The sequence below is a fragment of the Gymnoscopelus microlampas genome (genome assembly GCF_963454915.1).
Source record: "Gymnoscopelus microlampas genome assembly, chromosome: 4".
Lineage (NCBI taxonomy): Eukaryota > Metazoa > Chordata > Actinopteri > Myctophiformes > Myctophidae > Gymnoscopelus > Gymnoscopelus microlampas.
In genome coordinates this window covers 23,236,712-23,260,073 of record NC_139941.1, presented here as the reverse complement: position 1 = coordinate 23,260,073, position 23,362 = coordinate 23,236,712, and the positions used below count along the sequence as shown (strand labels likewise).

Genomic DNA, 23,362 nt, shown 5'->3' with positions numbered 1-23,362 from the left:
AGTTGACCGAATTCCCATGGGCCCTATACCTACCTAGTTGACCGGATTCTCAAGGGCTACACTAGACATATTTGGCAAAAATTGCAGATCTACAAGCACCCAACGCGTCACATGGTGATGCGTTGAGAGATTGTAGATTTGGCAAAGGTTTGGCCCAGAATAGGGATGGGCTGCTCTCTAAAAGCCCCTGAAATACACAACCACAGCTCTGTGAAGGCCTGCTAGGAGCCGAGCCAGAACACAGATACCGGCCGGAAGCACAGCCTATGGGACGCAACTACACACAAAGTGCAGCTGAAGAATCGAACATCAGTGCACTCATATTGATGCAAACTCTGGGCTATAGCCTGAAACATTGCACGCACACACATGAACATACGCACGCACACACATGAACATACGCACGCACACAACACAGACACAGGCGCGTACATGCACATGTGTGCGCTCGCGCATGCGCTCACACACACACACACACACACACACACACACACACACACACACACACACACACACACACACACACACACACACACACACACACACACACACACACACAGAATAGTGGATAGAAAAAGTATTATCAGTGCTGGTGGTGGAAGCCCTGTTGCAGGGTGGTCCTATTTATATCTCAGAGGTCGGTATCAGCTCACACACACCACTCAATGCTCCCTGTTATCCCCTGTTGGGAACAACTGTTATTCAAGGCCATATACTGTACCACACACACACACACACTCACACTCACACACACACACACACACACACACACACACACACACACACACACACACACACACACACACAGGACATTCTCCGGCATCTTATGTTGTGGACAACATGAATGGACAATATCTCTCTCTTAAATGGTGATCTACTTCTTTTTCTTCCTTTCTCACAGAAGCTGAATAGAAGGAACAGACAGAAAGATGTGGTGATGGGGAAAGAGAGAGAATGCTATGTGCGCGCACGTGACAAAATGCGCCTGAGAATGTAATGCCTCCGTCCTGCCATTAGGCTATTTGCTATTTCAAAAAGAGGATGTGTTTTTAATTGTCTTCCTCATTATATTAAAATGTGACTGAGCAGTTTACACTGCTGAGCAGCATGAGCTTTAAAACCTCAGCCCAGCCGCTGATTAAGTTAAATTATTATCTTCTTCGAATAGCCCACATCCTCCTTTGCCCTTTATATAGCCCTGGTGTTATTACCAGCATCAAGCTGATGATCCAATCCTATTACTTACGACTCAATTAGCCTACGCGGCATTGAGGCTCTTTTTGAAATGACAAAACCGCCGTCTTTCCAGTAAATGGAGGGAAACACACAGACAGGCAACATGTGCAGAGCAGAGGGCCCGGATGAAAAACAGATTCTATTACAACCTTTGAATTTTTCATTCTCTGAATCCCAGAGTGAATCACTTGGCTTGGATACACTTAAAGGACCATTCCACTTCCAGTGTCAATAAATACCATTGTCTATTCACAGCTCTGGCTATTTTTAGGTATAGTATGTGTGTACATTCTGTCCTAAGTTATTAAAATGTAATCATTGAGTTGGCTAAACATAATTGTACAGTTTAGTTTAAGTCATGGACTAGGATTAGAATTTTGCTCAAAAAAAGAAAACCGGCCCTTGAGTATTGCTGACAGTCTGAACAAACCATAGCACAAGAAGAGAAATGGAAGTGAGAAGCAAGATAATGATGATAAACAGGCACTAGTGCCAGTTGCTAATTGTCCTATATTACTACTGGCTTATGGGAGGGCCGGCCGGTTGGTCCGGCCGGCGGGCGGACCTCTGACGTCACGCTCATGTCACCATGACTCACAATGTCAGCCATAACCATATAAGGAGTTCCCAATGCAGCTACACCCAAATATGGAGTGTGTTGTCTAACCTCAATGTGTCGTCATGGCATCAGGCGCAAACAAATCAGTCAGCTCCATATATGGGCACAAAAGGGAGCATGCCCATAATGGGCATATACTGATGACATCAGGGATCTCCATATATGGGCATAAAAGGGACAAGGACTGACAGATACAGATCAGTGGTGTGTTCTACCGTCAGATGCTGTGTACGGCGTATACCTTGAGATTTTTTTTCGACGCTACCGTATACCTTCAAAAACTGTTTCATCCATTGAAAACGCGAGAGCGTATACCCACGACCACGCGCATCGTATCGTAGCGTATACCTTCCGAAAAAAACTAGAACACAACACTGATACAGATATCTCCATAAATGGGCATAAAAGGGACGAGGACTGACAGATACAAAAATCTCCATATATGGGCATAAAGGGACAGGGACAGACAGATACAGAGATCTCCATGTATGGGCATATCAGTCAACGTGTGAGGGCCGCATAGCGAACCTCAAGTATAAGACACATCCTCAATTCGTATTCCAAACATAAAACAAAACCGTATAATGTTTAGTTTGTTGTCTTCCCAATTGTCTTCCAATTATGCTCGATCTTCGTTTTTTCTTTTTTACAACTGTTTACGACACTATTAGATGTATTTCCGCTCACGCAGGCGCAGAGCATACAGTACGGGCAAGACAAGTCCACTATAAGCTGACTGGCTGATGTGTGTCAGGGCCTTGCATTGCATTAAAGTGCAACAATAACATGACTTTGAGGATAAACTATTGTGTCTCATCTCAAGTCTCAAATTGATGTTCATGCTGTACTGAAATGAACGGAATCCAATGGCTTCCTCTAGTCAAACAAGTCAAGGTATGCTTTGGAAAATGTTCCGCACTAATATCAAGTATACCGTGGGTCATAGTCAATGGGATAAACATGCCTTTGATATCAATTATACAACACGTTGCATGACAGCTTGTGAACACAGTGTAGATCACTTTACAAAGCAGGATGTGCCAAGCGGTGGGTTAAGTGAGTAGAATACGGACAGCGAAGGTGGAGAGAAAGAGATTGCAACCACAGGCCCTGGCTCCCATCTCGGATGGAGCGAGAGGAAGAGGAGGACAGAACCCGGCCGGGGGGGGGGGGGGTGAGGGAGAGAGAAGAAGACAGAGTCGTACAGAGAGACAGACAGACAGACAGACAGACAGACAGACAGACAGACAGAGATAGAGATAGAGACAGAGAGAGCTCAGGGAGGAAGGAAGTGAGAACATGGAGAGAGAGATGGCTGAGGGAGAGTGCCAGGCTAAGGGGGAGGGGGTGAGAGTCCAGGTGGCAGAGCCAGGGAGGCACAGAGACAAAGCGAGCAATGCTGGTCAGAGTTCTGCTAGCTTCACTCTGCTCTGTCTGTCTGGCCAGCAATCACAGTAACAGGAAGCCCTGCCCTGGTCTCTGGCAAGCAGCAAGTCAATGCACACGTCATGCATGCACACTAACACACACACACACACGGACGTGCGTGCGCGCATGCGTGTAATTGTAAACTGTACATGCACTGACTGTTGCAGAAAGACCCTCCGGGATAACATGCATTAAATGCTTGCGAACAGATTCACACAGTAGCAACGTGATGTCACTCACCATTGGACGCATCCTCCACTTTTTTTTCAAAGTGTTGTTTGTGTCAGGAGTACATCTACAAAGCGACAATGTGACGCAATTTCTTTTTTTTTTGGAACAAAGTAAATTTGTCACCACCACAAATAAAAGCGCATGGAATCAGCTGAGATGTTTGTATGAAGTGAAACGTGAAAAAGCTTTGATAATGAGCAGAGCAGAAAGCGAGACGCACATGGCTTACATAATTGAAGAACACACTGTAAAGGAGGAGGAAGTGCTGCTGAAATATGAGAGAACCTTCAGGCTTACTTTCCATCGCCCCGAGGAAGACATCAGCTGATTCTGGGGGAGACCGGGGAAGACGGGCGTCTTATGGCCTACATTGCGCATTATCTATAACTAGAGTATACTGTACAGTGTACACAGTCAAGTCCTCTGTGTTCATTTTATTTAATTTTACAAATGGATAAGTTAACACTGAGGATTTTACTGTGTACACACAACCACAGTATACATTCAAAATATATCAGTGAAATGAACAGACTCAAGCTGAGAAATAACAACGGCGAACTGGCACATTTGATATAAATTATCTGAGAAAGGGGCAAGACTTTTGGTACATTTTGAGTGTATGAGTGACAGGTTTTGAACTACTGATACTAAAATAAGCATATAAAAAGGGGAAATGTAGTACTTGCAGACTTTAGTTCAGGAAATGTGGATTAATGTATGTGTATTTCCACCCTAAGAGAGGTGATAAAAGCAGCCACTTCGTCTCAGCAGTAATTAGAGGCCAAAAGACATAACCTAATATTTTATGTTAGCAGTAATTAGCGTACTAACTATTAATGGCAAAAATGACGTATCCAGATCTTAAAAAAATGAAACAGCAGAAAATTAAAATATTTATATAAAATAAATAAGTCAATATTTCAGAGTGTCTATAATTGCAACCATCCCAGCAATAAAGTAAATCAAGAGACAAAAAAAGCTAAGAAAGAATAGAAGAGCTGTTTGTACGTCACATAATGTATAGTACATGTGTGATACACGTCAGACATAGACCATTAGGTACATTGGCTTTTTGTTTTGGCCTGAGCATTTTCTAGTCCACAACAATGCAGACTCCAGCACAAGTTGCACAACACAATGCTGCTATTCTTAAGACCCAGAGAAACCCGGCCCGGCCACTCTCCAGCCATTTCCTGTGGTCTGGGGATGGAGAGGCCAGTAGGGAAAGTGAAAGGCTGAGACTTGGTGGCTAAAGGCTGATTTATATTTCTTTGTACAACTGTGTCACTCGCCCCAAAAATAACTTTTAACCACTCGAACCCTAGCGTACCTACTGTATTCTGGGGTGAACATTTGTCAAAAAACTGATCTAAACGCTCACAACATGTAGCAACATGTAGAGTTCTCAAATTCTGCCCGAACCTGACCCTACCCGACCCGACGTTTTCGGGCCGGGCCCAAAAACTATGCTAATTAGTCGGGCCGGGCCAGGCCTCAGGTTCCGCGAAGAAAAGAAAGAAAAATCTATTACCCCCAAAAAATAGATTTCAACTGCCCCTAACGGTAAGGCCGACGGAAATGGCATTGGATGTGTTGGATGCAGCTCAAAGTGAACTTTACTCAGATATCTACTTTGTCGCCGTCCAACCTTCCTAGCCAAAACTGAATCGAAAATTGGCGATCGGCAAAAGTGGACGTTTTCAAGATGTTTTGGCCATTATCTCTGGAACGGAAGGTCCAATCTGCTCAGTTAAAAGCTGGGATGCGTGACTTTGAGGACATTAAGCACTTAAAGACACCTTTTAAAGACGCCTTAATTTTCAGGCCCGTTGCAACTAGCAACATGATGCGTTGTGAGCCTAAAAATCGTCAGTGTATTGGTGTAAAAGAAAAAAAAGAGGCTGCTCAGTAAAGCCTCCTGAGGGACTCTGGTGGTTAAACTAGAAAAAGTGCTCATCGAAGCACAGGTCTCCGCCAGGTGAGGTAGGTTATTGTGGCCCAGCAATGTTTGGAATTCACCAATCAGGATGGAATATGAAAAATCGGACGGATCCGTCTTGATCACTTGACTACGGAGAGTAATATAAAAAAAATATGTTTTGCAAAAATCTGCCTCCAGGTGGCGCTATAACTGGTCCATGTGAAAGATTTGGGGCAGAGGTTCTGCTCTGGCATCCAGGGAGTGTGTGTGCACAGTTTCGCAGCCATCATGCCAGCGGTGCCGGAGATTAGCTGTTCACAGACGGACACATTGACGGACACACGGATGGACGGACGGACGGACGGACGAATGGACAGGGTGCAAAACATAGTCTCGGCCTGGCGGAGACAATAAGTTATTTTTGGCTTGTGATGCGGTCGTACGACAGAGTATAAATTGGGATTAAGAAATTAGCTGTGTGGTGCTCTGGAGAGATAATGTCAAGAGAGAGACAACTGTACACAAACAACAGATGCAAAGCAAACCTGCCGTGAGTATCAAATTGGAATTACTTGTGATGTGTCCTGTGGAGACTGTGGAGAAAATTGCACATGCATCATACTTTCATATATTCCCACTAGACCATGCTACGATGATCACAGCTTTCAGCATAGCTGTGTAAAACAAAAAGAAGGTCTTACTTCCCAGTAACTGTGTTGGATTCTGTGAAGGTAGCACCATTAACAAGCGTCCTCACTCCTCACAGCTGTCAGACATTCTACAGCTGACTAATACAAACAATCTCCACCTGGCCCATGGCCCATAGTCTATCATTAGCCTTCGAGGGCAGTCCCTGGCATGCCAGAAAAAATACTAAAATAAGAGGGTACCTTGACATACATAATGACAGACAGAGACAGAAAGAGGATAAACTACGAGGAAAAAACAGAAGAGAAGAGAAGAGAAGAGAAGAGAAGAGAAGAGAAGAGAAGAGAAGAGAAGAGAAGAGAAGAGAAGAGAAGAGAAGAGAAGAGAAGAGAAGAGAAGAGAAGAGGGGAGAAGAGAAGAGAAGAGAAGAGTTCTCCCCTGTCAGTCTTTCATCAAGACCGTTAGGTCATATGGATGACATGGCTATTGATGGTCACATGTTGCGCTGCAGCGCATTCTGTGCTTGTAGATCTGCTGTATTCAGTGCAGGACACCGAAGGTTCAACACAGGCTACAGGGAATGTGACCTACAGGCATCACTGTTGTCCTAACAGCTTTCAACACAATCATTAACAAATACAATAGAACAGAAGTCAAACAAACGATCATGCCATTGCATAAATCTAGCGTAGTTACTACTACATTTGTTTCATCCACACTCACATGTTAGCATGAATAAAATAAGTGCACACACACACACACACACACACACACACACACACACACACACACACACACACACACACACACACACACACACACACACACACACACACACACACACACACACACACACACAGTAGTGTATGCATTGCACACAGTCACTTTGTTTTTATTTTACTGTCAATAGTAATTGTATATGGACTTATGAATGTTGCTGTAGATGAGATTGTGTCATTATATAGTAACACACTAATTATCCACTACTCCTCCTCCATTACAATATGTTGTTAAGACAGACTTTGTTTAAAAGTGTGTTTCAAAACAACACTCCACCATTCATGGATTAATCAATTGGCCATGTTCCAATATCCTGTAAACTACATGCCAGAATCCATTCCTGTTGTGTGACTACAGCAAAGGGCCCTCAGGACATCTCAGGCTCCCGCTATCCTCTGAAAGCACTTAATGAACGAGTCATCTGCTCCAAGTGGTGCATTTCTGATCGATTTTGAATCATATTCAGACACGTGGAAATTGTTCAGGAAGTGACATAACCGTGAGTTCTGGGGTGGATCTGGTGGCGGTGACCGATTCCATGATTTTAGGCTTATTCACTGCAGGCCCTCCATAAAAAGCCAACTGACTCTCTGTCTCATCTCTAAATATACTGGCACTCATCATTGCCATGTGGATACCTACAAGAAAACATGTGTCTGGGCTCTAGCATATAGTTAAAGGAATGTCTGAGGATTTTGTTTATACCACCAGTGACATTAAAGCGATGCGACTCCGTTCGCTGGAAGATGTGAATGATCTCAAGCTAGTGGCTCTCTCATTCAGATACAGGAGTCACGTTGAAACACATGATTCATCTGTTTGGATCTTCTGTGTTCACAGTCTGAGGGGAGAGAGGGTTCCTGCTTTCACTTCCACACTTCACTTCCTCTCAGACGTAATGACTGCCTAACCTCTAGGGCTGTCCTCGGCTAAAGACATTCTAGTCAACTAATAGTCATAGTCATTTGTTAACTAATCGATTAGTAGATTTAATCAACATCAATATAACATTGTGTTTGGTACATACAATCGTTATATCGTTATCAGTTATTTCAAGTTGGTGAGGTTGAGAACTGAACATTCTAATTTTCACAATGGCTACTGGATATTAAAAAAAAGGAATAAACAACTAATCTAAAACTAAACTAAATTCTTGGTCGACTTAGACCAAACGACCGGTGAATCAAATAATCGACTATGAGGGGAGGGAACAGACCTACCTGATAATTAACTCACAACTAAAATCACATTCCCTAGATGTGTACAATGATTCCATTATGATTTTTTTGGTGATTCAATGTATCATGACATTTCACCCCAAAATTCAATTCGATTCAAATATTTTGATATGATTAAGCAATTTCAGTGCATCAAAATGCATCGTACACCCCTTACTCAATGTGAGATTACACACAACCCCTGACACCATTTCAAGTTTACAAGAAATCCATACACATACGGTAGACCAATGAATTGCGACTAAACATGGATGCCTGCCATACATGCATGCACTTGCTTCAGGTGATATTCAAGCACAGATACAGCTACAGTAAACATGGCCTATAATCAACATTCTTCCAATAACAAAAAACAAAGGCACATATACACTACAGTACAGTACAGTAAAGAGCCTCTAATTACTGTTGCTTTGGAAACACACACAGGTGTGCACGGGTGCACACATACAGTACACACTTAAGCCTGATTTATACTTAGTTGCGCACTGGTGCCACACACCGATAATAGCAATAAGCTCACAACACTTTGTGAGCGTGTAGATTGGCTATTTTTCGTGCACGATATGGCGCACAATCAAGTATAAATCAGGCATTACCCCCATTATCTTTCTCTCACCTGCAGTGGAGTAAAGTAACTAAGTACATTTACTGAAGTACTGTACTAAAGTAAAACTTTGAGGTATTTTTACTTTACTGGAGTATTTCTATTTTTCTGTACTTTTACTCCTACTCCACTACATCTCAGAGGCAAATTTTTACTTTTACTCCACTACAATTACTTGAAAACTTCAGTTACTAGTTACTTTGTAGATTTTTATTATTATTGCAAAACATATATTAACCACTTCAGCCCTATATATATTTCGGACATTTGAAAATAGCCGATCTACAAAACTTGTGAAATGGGACATTCTGCATAATGAGTACTTTTTACTTTTGGTACTTTAAGTATTTTGAAACCAATACTTTTGTACATTTACTCAAATAAATGTTGAATTCCGGACTTTTACTTGTAACAGAGTATTTCTACATTGCAGTATTGATACCCAGTAACAAATGCGAGTACTTTTTCCACCACTGCTCACCTGCCATGTGAGTACAGGTGAGACTCAGCAGCGTAAAGGTTTGTCTTTGCCTTGGGGCTCTGCTGTGTGTGTGGCCTCAGACGAGTCATGTCTCAGTCTCTGTTTAGGAGGACCCCATATCACCATCTCACATCATTACACGCCGTTCCCCGAGGGGAGGGGTCCAAACTTACTGACAAGGTGGGAGGCTCTGCCTCTCCCCTTTTCTGCTTGTTTTTTCCATCTATCTCTCTTTCTTTCTTTCTCTTTCTCTCTCTCTCTCTCGCTCTCCCTCTCTCTCTCTCTCTCTCTCTGTCATCATATTTCAATCTGTCTTCCAATTTATCTAGCAACAGCCGCTATTCAACCCCCCACCCGCTAGGGCTTAACTATTTGGGATAAATATCGAATTGTGATTTTTTTTCAGACCAATATTGTGATTGTGTGTCGCTTTGCAATTCAAACATGTTTTCAGTCAAGCTTCAAACTGTTTACAGTACAACCACCACAACATTACATACTGTCAACATAAATTGATATTTAAATGACCATGCTGGTGTTATTCCATGTTTAGTTCATTGACTAAAAGTCATGAATACATTACATTAACATCGCAAACTTTCCAAAGCACACATAGTTTTATTTGTTTATTTATTTTAATTACCGGATTTCTCTTATATTGTAGCTCAAGAGTCCAGGTGATAAATTCACCTTAAAATGATCTGCAAGTTGATTTTAATCGAAACCAATGGCTTCTTGGAAAGTCAGAAAATGGAAAATTGTCAGTAGTAATGTAAGGTATACACTAGTATACTGTAACGTCTAGTGAATTAAACAGGCAAAAACATTTAGTCCTTTTAGAATACATTCACGGTGAAAATGAATATTGTACTTGACGCTGAACCCCTAACTGCTCCCGATGAGCAAGTTGGTGCCTTGTGTGTTTGCCTCCATCGTCGGTATGTATGTGAACAGATTACATGAAATCTGTACACCAGTATTGCTGCTCCCATATGCAATTTTACTTCTAACGTTTCAAGCCACCAGGCTCTTCCTCAGACCTTCACACAAAGTGTAGACACAGTCTTTTTAAACATTGACAGTGTGACATCCTGATCACCACACCTGTGACCAATCAGCCATCAGTCTCAAATCAGTGCCAACCTCTGCCAAGTGACATTGACAGTTGCACAAAACATGTCCCAATCCATTACACATCATACATTATGTACATAACAAAACAAAAATACACATAATCCTGTTTGCCCAAGATTTACAGACATTGCATACACATAAGTCTGAGTGCCTTTCCACCAGGAGACCAAGACAGACTGAGCACAGAGTTTAGTATTCACCTGTATCCAAAGACATAGAAAAAGCCATTAAAAAAATATTGGTATATTATACAGACCCTGTTCTTAAAAGGTGTTTGCCTCAGCACCCCCGCCCCCACGGTGGTACATAAGAGTCCCCCCAATCTGCGCAATATGCTGGGCTATTCCATCTGGCAACTACCCATGTGGCCATTGCCAACAATGACATTTCAATTGACGCAAATCTACTTCGTTCAATCACCCTCATACAGGGAAAAAGTATTAAATCATTATTATTTCATGTTCAACAGCCAATGTGATCTACAAATGTCCGTGCGGCCTGGCCTATATTGGTAAGACCTAAAAACACACACTGCTGAGCATCGGCGTACAATCCGCAACAATGTGGTCTCTAGCAGAAGGGGAGACATTAACAACATGCTTTTAAGACGGGAATGATACACACATTGCAGACTCTAGCTCCAAAATGTCTGAATGAGGAGAATGATCAGACCCTTTCTGTAATGTTACTCCAGTTAATCTCTGTGCGAGTGTCATGTGTATATGTGTAGTATGAAGTACATAATGGTTATCTTTTATCTATTATATGTATACTGTATGCATGTGTATATATACTGCTCAAAGAAATGTAGGGAACACTTTGATCCCTTAATTATTTTGAGTTTTCATGAACTGTGTACATACTGCTAACAAAAACTGCTCAAAAGAATGATATGCATTAATGCATGTTATCTCCTTGATGGTTTATGTCCTGGTTGTTCTCCAAATATAAGCGGAGTCTCTGTTTGTGGTGTTAAAGGAGTAGTTCACACAAAAAAATACTTGTTTTCTCTCAATTGCACACCCCATGAAGCCTTGAATTAATGTTTTCTTTTTTTTTGTCGCATTCCTAAGCCAATAATTTGATGACCGGGTGTATTTCCGGTAGGAGACACAAAGAGTCTACTTTTAGCTGTTTATCAGCTTCTCTCTCATTTATGTCAACAGATTATTCACTTGAACCCCAGCATCCCATTTCTGGGGGGAACATTCGCCAACAATGGCAGATCTACAACCTGTGCACTTGTAGATTGGCTATTTTGGGAGACTAAGGGCTTAAGTGGTAACGCACATTGTAACGCGCTTTGGATAAAGGCTCTATAGAATATTATAATACCTTTTATGCAATAAAAGGTGCTGCAAGTGATATTTTTGGTATTAACAAAAGAGAAAAAGAGAAAATAATAAGTTATTGTTAAAAGGTTAAATCTCCATAGCCTATTCTGATAGTAATCATTGCTATAGAGTGTTTATTTAGTAACAGGGGTTTCCCCATCTCTCCAACTCTTTAATAAACAGAAACTACATTTACAGGTGCCGTGGGTTACAAATTTCATCCAAACATGAGAGAGAATCCCATAAAGATCATTCATCTTTTTGTTTGCTCATTTGTTAGTTTCATCAATTCCAATTCCACTTGTTCATCCTGTATCCTGTATTAGTTATCTCTCCAGATTGGATGAAATTGGTATCCTGACTTGAAATTTTATTTTCGATTTACTAAAGAGCTGGAGAGATGGGGAGAGACCCCTTTATTTATACAGGTCAAATACTATAGTACTCTATAATAATGATTAATATCAGAATATAAAGCTATTTAACACATTAATTGCAACCTCTGCGATTTGGAGGGTTCAATAGTGCGATTTGAATTATTTTCCTATTAATTGTTCAGTCCTACCACACACTGACACACTTTCCTTCTCCCTACCCTCCTTCCCTTCTCTCTCTCTCTCCCTCTCACTCCTCTCTCCCAGGGCCGTTGTGGGTCAGAGACCTCCCTTGGCGGTCTCATCAGTGGAATTCTTAGAAGCCTGAGGCAAGCGGAAGCACTGGTGTTTGATAACATCTCAGTTAAAGGCATGGAACCATGCGTGACAGTGTCTGATCCACTACTGATACTGTAGCTACAGCTGCAGTCCCCACTACTTGTTTAGCATCGCTAGTCACTTCTCCATCTAGAACACACACACACACACACACACACACACACACACACACACACACACACACACACACACACACACACACACACACACACACACACACACACACACACACACACACACACACACACACACACGCGCAGTGTCATAGTGTCATAGTGTATGAATGCACTGCAATACTGAATACTGCAATTACCAACTTGCAAAGAGAGTCCGGTGGCAAAAGTGTTTGAGAGACTAAGCTCTAACCAAGTTGTTTTCTGTTACACTTGTGCATCTGTTGTTTTAATCAACAGGCCCCTGAACGTCATTGCCCTTATCATCATCATCATCACATCATCACATCATCACAGCAAGAAAATACCATGGCTTTCTCTAACTGTGATGGCTATCACAATTCTTATCTCAATCACAAGATTTAAAATTGCAATACCTTTTCTGGTACACATTTGTAACACATTTAATAATACAATCAGAAGGGCGCAAAGGGACGCGTTATCAGCATTCCCGGCATTGCCGGGGTTATTGCGATGATGTGTCACTACGACATATCAATCTGCGTGTTCAGGTTTTGATACCCAGCTATTAGACGGGTGAAATAGGCTCTCTGTCTCTCTCTCTCTCTCCCCCTGATCGAGCTCTAGTTTGACGGCACACACGCAGCAGCCTAACAACAGCAATGTGGGCTGATGTCTGGCATATCCATTTGGAGTTGGCTAACAATGCCGATTTATGCTGACGTTGGGGATCTCCACATATGGTGTGTGTGTGTGTGTGTGTGTGTGTGTGTGTGTGTGTGTGTGTGTGTGTGTGTGTGTGTGTGTGTGTGTGTGTGTGTGTGTGTGTGTGTGTCTGTGTGTCTGTGTCCATATCTGGGCATAATCTGGGCACACAAACCCAGAGACAACTTGAACTTTATATAGAAGATAGAACGAATTCAAATCGCAAACCGCAATTTGGGGAAAATGACGCAGCTTACGACTTTTCTGTATATTAGTTCAGGAGTCAGGAACCCATAGACTACAAAAACACCACACTACAGGAGCCTGCTGTCCCAGTGGTTCTGATCAAACAGAGAGAGGAGGCCCCACATTCTTTGAAGAATAACCTACGGTGGGTGGGTGATTTTGCCCCGTACGACAAGGTTGGATCTCTAGGGAAAACAGCCCTTATATCAGCCATGCTATAGTTGTATGGCCCTAAACACACACCTGTGCACACCTGAACACATCTGAACACTCAAATTAACTTAAATGAATGCCCCATCACAACCTCACACGCATGCACGCACACGCACGCACGCACGCACACGCACACACACACACACACACACACACACACACACACACACACACACACACACACACACAATTATTGTTTTGATTTACTGCCATATAGCAATGGGGTTGTGAAACAAGTGGCTGCTTCCTCATTTTTCCTGTTCACCATCCTGAAATCATGAGGTGCATGGTTTCAGAGACAAACAAGCAGTCCTGCACGCATGCACGCATGCATGCCATGTGCACACAGCATTTCACTAGGAAAAGAAGCATCCATATTTCAATAGTACATAGTTGTGTAATGCTACAGTATATACAGGTTATTATAGTATAATAACCTTAGTATATAGGTTAATAACCTAGTCAGTAGTCACCCATTGGATATGAGCATAATACAATTGCGTTTTGGGAATGGGAATAATAACATAACATAATTGCGTCATTATCATGTGGCAACCGATGGATGAGGGACTATCATGAAGATAATATTTAGGCTTTTGAAGCAACATGCAAAATCCATCAGGAACGTCGCAGCAAAAAGTGCCTCATGTATGTTTGTTAAGCATCTATGAGCATCTATAAAATAAATCTTGAATGTTGTAGAGATTATGGAATAGGGAGGATATTATGTTATTCTTAAATAAATGTGTGCAGCATCGGTCTGAGTGACTGAGGGCCAATGATAGCAGGATAGGTGGGCACTAAGGACATCTGGGCACCTCGATGTAGAATAGGCTATTTTGTCCAAAATGGTAAAAAATGTAATATTTGAAAAATATATACTTAAGTAAAGTAAAGCATACATGATTAGAACATGATTGAATATTTGACAATTATGGACTAATATGTCTACAATTGCTACATATTGCTACAAAACCTGTATATCCAGTCATTTTGGGCCATAAACAAGAAGTTGAAGGATACAATTAAGTCTGATAATGATGTACCTGCATGTTCACATACTTAAGACCATATTTCAAATATTTTCTTTTAAAACTTTTTTTGTACAAACCAGAGGTGCCCAGATGTCCCTAGTGCCCACCTATCCCGTATCCAGGGCTAAGAGACTCTTTAAATTGCATCACCCCACACTTTTTAAACGGGGGGAAAAAACGAATTCTCAATGGAAAAACTATTTAAATTACTGCACGTTCGCTCAGAATAGTTTTTTTTATTATAACGTTATTACACAGCCTAACGATATATTTTTCTTGTGAAAATACTCCAGGGTACATTTTTGACAGAGAGCTGTTCTGTTCTGGTCTTCTTGTCAACATACTCACGTTCTCCGTTATCTTGGACGTTCACCCACCGCAGCACAACGACAAACCAGAAAGTTGGACTTCGCATAACGGAACTGCGTTGTGAAGCGCTTAAAGTGACTAAAAATGTCTGCGAAGAACAACAAATACACTTCTATAGTCGAAGAATGCCAGCATGCTAAAAAGTCCGTTGCCTTCTCTCTCATCGTGAGTGCATTCAACAGATATCCTTCGTTGTGAGAAAAAGAAAAAAAAACTTTCAGGAAGGAAACTTAACTTAAACGCGGAAAAAAAAGTGGCGACTCTCCTCATTTCCGCTGTCAGAAAATGTGCCTGAGGTCCAGCTGCGTCACACTAGCCATTATTGTCCACCATCTTATTTCCGCTTTTGACGCGAGGACCGTTTACCTTTCAAAATAAAGGGCCACGGCTATCGTTCTAAAACACGGTTTTCCAAATAGCGGGTCGAGACCCATGTGTGGGTCGCGGACCGATTTTTGTGGGTCGCGAGTAAATATCCCCCTTTTTTTGTTTATTATTATTATTATTATTATATTATTTTCATTTCAAAAGATTTTCAAAAAAACGTATTACAAACAACAATTTATATTACATGAGCTTGTAGATCTGCTATTTTCACTTGTTTGGGTCCCCAGGCAAAAAAGTTTGGGAACCTTCTAAAAAGCAAGTGGGGAGGTAGAGCAAAAGTATTTTATTATTGAATTGCCTCTTCAAAGCCTGATAAAAACAAACAAACAAACAAACAATAAAAAAAAACACCAGACATTGAATTCTCTGCCGTTCTAAATCTTGTCATAACCAGTAGTCTTTATGGCTTTGTGTTTTAATATGTATCTATGAATAGAGCTTTTACTTTGAAAACAACGGACCTCGCAGGTGGCTGTGTCACTTTTAGCAACTTGACGTGGGCAGGATAACAAGCAGCTAATGTGGTCTACTCATAGGGGTCTACTGCAGTGGTTCTGAACCTTTTCAGGCCGCGACCCCCCAAAATAATCATATTTGAACTGGGGACCCCGCATTTTGTTTGACCCCCCCCCCCCCCCCCCCCAAACACACACAAAAAAAGAAAATCATGCGGGGATCCCCTTGGGGGTCCCGACCCACGGGCTAGGTTGAGAACCCCTGGTCTAGTGTGCGTGATGAATAAAATGCTGCGACTTCGAAGTAGACCAAGCGTGGCCCATAGGGCTGGCCAAGCGCAAAATAATGTTTGTGATAACTGCATGAACAGTTGATAGTCTCCTTGTTGAACGATGAATTAGTCAGTCATCATCTTCAATTATTCAAATCATTAAAGATCCTATTCCCCCAGGTAGTGGAGGGGTTTGTTTACTTATTCATTATTTATTGCAGAAATGTTTAGTCTAATCAAATAAGATTATGTAAATGAAAAACATGGCAAAAAAAAAAATGCATCAGCGTTGCCAATAAATACTGCATCATGCCAGCCAGCCTAGGCCTAATCAATTCACACCAATCTATCTATGCGTGTACAGATTCTGCAATTCCGAATTATTATAATCATGTCGGAGTAAATAATACATGCACACACCATAATCATCATGAATGATGCTCAGATACAATCTGGTGTGCGCCATAGTTAAAGTGTGTGCACCCTGTAAAATTGATACAGAGCGACATCTAGCGGGAGATGGCTAGATAGAACAAATAAAGTGCTGTTTTAATAGGTAGAGTATGATGGCACATGGCTGTGCTTCCCTAAAAGTCTCATGATCACATTTGCACGTGCTCTGTCTTACTTAGATGTTTTCTATCGCCAAAATTAGCCATGCAAATCCCCCCCACAAAAAAAGTTTTTCTTGTAGCTAATCCAAGATATTCTGAAACATTTAGAACCATACAGTGATTACAATCAAAATGTGAAATAATGCTGTCCACAAGGAGGCAATGCAATCTCAACACTGTTTATTGATTCATTATCAAATCATTCCCATCTGTTAAATATTATCGGTTAAATTTATTACAAATGTACCACTTGGAAACAGCTCTGGAAGCTTGTACTGTGTATATGTAGCCTACTACAATATTCAAGAGATCTTAACATGTATGAATCAGTTATCTTAAAAAAAAAAGAAGAGTCTAGAGTTGCATTTGGGTTGCTTTTACCTCCTCATTTGGCACTCTTGAATAGAGATTAGTAGAATTGGTCACCTTGTGGAAATATAGTTAAATTGATGTTTGAGAAATAAGTATGAGGAAATGTCACAATCAATATTTACAAAGTTCAATTGCTAATACTGTATCATAACAATATTAGCTATATATAGCATATTGTCTCAAAATTGCTGATGTTTATAAACATCATCCCAAATGTACCATATCATTTCTTAATGAATTGAATACACAGGACCACAATGGAAACAAGCCCCTATGGCTTTGTGTGTTATCGTTTTAACAATCTTTGTAAACTATACCTCTGTACAATCTGCAAACTGTTAAAAAAGTATTCAATCAATCAATCAATCAATCAAAAAATCATTTTACAGCAACATCTGGAGCATTAATTTAATTCTGAATGTTTAAGCAATTGCACACTCAAGAGTTAAATTAATACATAAAAATACATTGAGAAATATAAAGTGAAACACTTCATAATTTACCATGTAATCCTGTCTTTACAAGGACAGTATTAGACATGATAGTAGGCCTACTGTACATGCAGACCATGGAACTGAGTCATTGTCAATTTGTCACAACTAAAGCTGATCTCTACTTGAGCCAGATTTATACTTTGTAATACGATGGTGTACGGACCAAAACATTGTCGATCTACAAGCTCACAATGAGTGACATATTGTGAGCTTGTAGATCTGCTATTAATGGTATGGGACACCCTCGTATGGTGGAGTATAAATTAGGCATGATAGATAACAGATTGCACCATGACATAACTTTGGCAAAAAATACATAATGTACTAGTAGAAAACGATTTTAAGAAATGAAACATTCCTTGTCACTGTTGCACTGTGATTATGGCAACAGTGCACAGAGACTGACAGAAAGGCACATGTAAAAGTAAAAAACTAAAAAACAAAAATAAAAGCAAATTGTCATGTGTGATTAAGGTAATACATATTGCATGGCACCCCTCTTCCGACTACTGGTGTTTCCAAAGAGGGGTGCGGCTCCCCAGGCCCTCTAATAATATTAAACTGACAAAAATCAGGGGTACACAGTCACGATACCACTTTTTAATGACCAAGAATTGAGTGATGTATTTATGTTTTGTTCTGTTTCACTTTATCCACAATTTAGAGATTCCCTCCATGTACTGTATATAGTCCCTTTCCCCTCCACCCACCCTCGACTTGTTTGTCTTGGGGAGGGTGTGGGCTAGTTTAGTTTTGTAACCCCCCCCCCCCTGAAATCGCATGCATTTGCATTTGATTGCTATGCGATTTCCAGGGGGGGGGTTTACGAGGCTAGGTGTGGGCATCCATGTGTCTTCTCTGATACACACGGAGTCACCAGCTGCTTCTGTTCATCACAGTTTCACCAGGGGGGCATAACGCATGCGGAGGAACACGCCATACCTGCCAGTTCTGCTCCTTGCTGAACAGATCACTAGTGCAGTGAGAGATATCGCTCTCCCCTGCCGCCTTCCCACCCACGAACACGGCTAATTGTGTTTGTTGGAGCACCCAGCCAAGCAGACGGCACCATAGAGGAATCGAACCTCGGTCTCCATGGTGGTGGGCATGAAGTTGCACCACCCAGATGATCTCCACAACTGATTTATGTTTGAGTACTCACCGATGAGTATTAATAAGCCGTTTGTAAAATGCAACGTTTTGCATTTTATCTTAAAAAAGGAAAATTGAAATTGCATCAAAGTAACCTAAAATCATAATCCTCAATCATTACTTATGGCCTAGCAGTGGTTTAACAATAAAACAGCCATGGGCCTGTCCCAACGTGTCTCTCTAGGGTCATGCGAACAATGTCACTTAGAAATGTGCAGTCATCCCTTTGGGTTATGGCAATAGTGTTGCTTAGAAACACACAGCCGTCCCTTCGGGTTATGGGAACAATGTCATTTGTAAGCAACGCTCTTTGCGTGTTTTTTTTTTTACACGTGATGAGCAGCAAAATGCTACATGGGGCACTTCTTAAAATTCTCCAAAATACCAGACATTTTGGACACCAAGACCTGCTGAAGGTAGATATTCAAGAACAAAAAGCAGGTAAATGAGTGTATTTAGCATGGCATCTCTGGCGCTTTCCAGGGCCCCATTACAGGTCTGGGCCCTCTCAATCATTCAGGTGACCCCTCTTACGGTACCCCTGCGTCAAACACACAGTTTGAATTTTAAAGATGCTGAGAGTCTAATTATTCAGTTGCAGTACACTCATTCAGTAACATTCAGGGGTCAAATAAAGGCAAACTGTGATAAATGGCTAAATTACATTTTGATTTGATTGTATATAGTCAATTGTTTTCATTTCATGTTTTCATTAAATTGAATATCACAAAGGAATTTGATTTAAAATCCATGATATCAAAATGAAATAAGTGACAAACATTAACATTTGTGTGACATGGCATCATTTGACTGCTGGCTAACAAGAGCTAAAAATATCAGCAAGTGTTGCTCTTAGCTCCCATCACCGTCCCCAATGCCCCAAGAGTCAACTAAGGGTTCTGCGCACATGCTCTCTGACATTAAACACCACAGTCCTCTAGGGTAGAATGTGCCCTTCCAGAAGAGGATCAGGGCTGTTTTTCCCCAAAGCATGTTAGCATGTAGCATGAGCATCGTTATTTCAATGAACCAAAAGTGATCTCTGTGGTAAAGATTATTTGACAAACCCACTCCTCAAAGTTCACGAGGGCAGAAAATGATTGAATGTTTGCAGTATGCAGACCTACAACACAGACCCAAAGATGGCTAGCCAGGGTACTTAGTAACCGTAATGCTGCGTTCACTCTAGCGAACAGCGAGACCATTCTTCCATTCACAGAACAGTGCAAGAATTGTGGGGAGAGGGAAGGAGAGTGGAAATGGTGAAACAAAAACATATGATTGAATGATACTTAACTGCATCACTGGAGCGCTGGAAAAAGTTGAAGCCAGCTCAACTTTTTTTGTAGTGCATCATACAGCGACATGTGTCTGGGGTCAGTTTGTAGCTGCTGGCTTTCATTGAAAATGACTTTGTCGCCAAACAAAGCCTGTTGCTTTGTCGCCACTAATGTGAAAGTAGCCTATTAATGCCTGATTTATAGTTGGTTGCAACTTTACTTTGCCCGGTAGGCACAAGAAAATAAAATGAAATTCTAAATGTTATGAATTTAACCGCAATTTACACAATGCTCTTCATCTATCCGGTATCAGGTTCAGAGGAGAACAGTAGAGTATTCAGAGGAATGATGCTATTATGCAGAAAAGGAATGCATCCGTCTAGTTTACTGGTTGGTTCTGTAACCATTCCACTCTCAGCTCCTCCACCTCTCGACCATACCAGTCATGGAGCTTGGAGAAGCAACCTGTGCCAGGGGAAACAGGACTCTCCAGAGAGGCTCCTCTCCTCCTGGGGGGCACCGGAGGCGGCCTCACCCCATCACCACCTCCAGTCACACTCCAGGGGCCAGTGCTTGTACTTCCATCCCAGGGCACAGAAGATGAAGCCACCTCGCTATAGCCGTTGGCCAGCGTGACGGGTGCTTTACTCCACGCTACTCCATTCTCTTTGGAAGAACCAGCGGTGATCTGCATCTCATCTTGGAGGTTCTTCTGGAAATATGGAGGAGGTGCACCGGATGACAATGATGAAGAGGAAGAAGACGAAGAGGAAGAAGATGCTCCAGACCGGGAGCGAACCACCTGGTTTCTCCTGTTGGCTTTGGACTTGCCCGGTGTGCCTCCTGCTGCCATGCCGCAAACACCAGCCTCCTGGATCTCCTCTAACTGTTTCTCCAGCTCTTTCACCACCAGCCTCATGTAGTCAAAGCTGGCCCTGGATAAGGCCTTCACCCACGACTCCATCCCCACTTGGTTCTCGGCAGACATCTTGTAGGTCCGAGCTTTGGCACAGTCAAACTTGACAGCAAAGGCAAACTCCTCAGAGGACTCGCAGAGCTCCACGGTGCAGCCTTCAAGGACAATGACTCCAATGGGCTCGCGGCTCTCTCGTTCTTCAAAGTAGAAGAGCATGTTGCCCTTCAGCACAAACCAGCGGCGGTGGTAGGCGGTGTTGCGCTCGCCCTTTTTAAACAGGAAGCCCGTCTTATCTGGCGGGGAGTCGCAGGTGGCATAGTGTGCCACGCTGCGTTCGTTCAGCTTCATTTCTACTCTTCCTCCCTTTCTTCTGCGGGTGGTAGACTGGTCTATATAGTAAACACAAGCACAGCAGACATACAATGTGGTAAATGGACTCGTACAGTGCGATCACATTTCTCTTGTTTCTTCCGTGCACAGCACAAATAAAGAAATAAATACCAGTTAAAGAGTACAAAGTTTAATTCAAACTACTCATTGCAAAAATACGGCCAATGCAAAGCAACTAAGGCTTAGTGATTACGGTACGCAAGGATAAGATGGAATGACCAATGTCTTGTGACTGACTATTATATAAGAGGGATGTGCTTCTGTGTACAGTACAACTAATGCTCCTTTAACGCTGAACAAACCAGTATTTTTCACCAGAACTATCAAGTGCTTGTGCAAAGTCCAAGACACAGATTATGTGTTAGCCTTGGATCAACTCTATCATAGATGTATTTATGCATTTGCATATCATAGATATGAAAGTAAAAGTCAGACAAAAATACATCTATGATAGTCTTGATACGAGGCTAATTAAGTGTGCTGTACTCACGTTTATCTCATATCCAGTTGATATGCCACACTCCTCCGAGTCCTCCCTCACAGGTCACAGCTGGTGATTTATTGCTCAAAATTCAACATTTCCCCATGTTTTCTTTAAGCTCTCCACTCTTACTCCAAAATCAGAGGACTGGAAAGAATTATGCGACAGGGGTTATTTGACCACAATTTCCACCGCCTGGATTAACCAGCAACGGCACAGAATTAGCAAGTTTCATTGGTTTACAATACAATTTACACAATGCAAAGCCTTCGGAAAGGCCCCGTGTGAATGCATGAGGACAAAAATCTTGTTTCGTGGGATTGTCCCTCCCTAATCTTTTTTAGAAAATGATTCAGTCTCAAGCGTATTTAGTGGCGATGTTGGTCACACGCTTTTGACACATCAGCGATTATTACAGTCTTTCCGTTTTTTCGGCCTATATGCCTCTAAAAAGATGCACTGAGTCTGAGACGTGACAACAACAAAAGGTCTGAATGTGAACAAAAGACTGCAAGATTGTCATTTAGCTTAGCCACTTAATGCAGAAGAAATGTGTTTCTGTTTTTTTTCCCCCCAGCGTCAGCACTGTGCAGTCAGGGGAGTTCTCTACAAAGCAAAGCGCTAGCAAACGGTTTGAGCTTATTGTATTGTATCACAAAATGCTGTGTGATCAGTCCATATACATACCTGTAACCTGCGGCCAACACGGTTTTTTTTCTGCCAGATGTTTTAGCTGGTCTTCCTTCTCCAGACTTGCCCCAGACTTCCATGTCACGTGACTATTCTCATAAGGAAACGTGTTTTTTGTGTGTGTGCGGTCAGTTCAAGTGGGCGGATCGCTATAGGTTCACCATTATAGCTCAGTGGTTACCTCCCTCATCCGGGCGACGATATCAGAAAAACATTCGCACCCTGACTACACTTTAAATAAAAGACTGTAGGGAGGAGGTCACTGCATCTGGGTTGACTCGCAGGATACAGGATAGGTGGGCTCTAAGGACATCTGGACACCTCCATGTTAAATTGGCTATCTTGTCCAAAATGTTAAAAATAAAATATTTGAAAAATGGTCTCAAGTAATGTAAAGTATACATGATGTGAACATGCACGGTACATCATTATCAGACTTAATTTTATCCTTCAACTTCTTGTTTTTATGCCCCAAAATGTTTGGATAACACTAACAGGTTTTTGTAGCAATTGTAGAAATATTAGACCTTAATTGTCAAATGTTTAAGCATGTTCTAATCATGTTTACTTTACTTCAAAACATTTTATTTTTTTACCCACTCTTCCTTAAATAGATTTTGATGAATGAAAACACAATTAAAATAGATAAATGCATAATAGTCTAGCCTCTCTCACACATGAGTCTCTTTTTACATGCTAATTTAGTTCCATCCCTATTCCCTATTGTATTACACTTATATGTTGGTGTGTTTGGCTATCCCAAATTACACCTTATTCATCAGAGACAACTC

General features: G+C 41.6%; 2 protein-coding genes across 2 annotated transcripts in view; both read right to left on the bottom strand.

Moving 5' to 3' along the window:
- The window catches only part of sh2b3 (SH2B adaptor protein 3), a 79,319-nt gene extending 63,981 nt beyond the window's left edge, over nt 1-15,338 (bottom strand). Inside the window, exon 1 of the mRNA XM_084054964.1 lies at nt 15,048-15,338. The gene's annotated coding sequence lies outside the window, so the exon portion shown is untranslated. The remainder of the gene's footprint in view (nt 1-15,047) is intronic.
- A 1,623-nt stretch (nt 15,339-16,961) lies between these two features.
- On the bottom strand, nt 16,962-22,646 carry LOC311042977 (sesquipedalian-1-like). Its single transcript, XM_084054086.1, has 3 exons — nt 22,569-22,646; nt 21,891-22,028; nt 16,962-21,399 (listed from the first exon to the last, which is right to left on the bottom strand). The coding sequence occupies exon 3, from the start codon at nt 21,356-21,358 to the stop codon at nt 20,474-20,476; it is 885 nt and encodes a 294-aa protein (XP_083910212.1). The 5' UTR covers nt 21,359-21,399; nt 21,891-22,028; nt 22,569-22,646; the 3' UTR covers nt 16,962-20,473.
- Between the last annotated feature and the right edge of the window lie 716 nt (nt 22,647-23,362).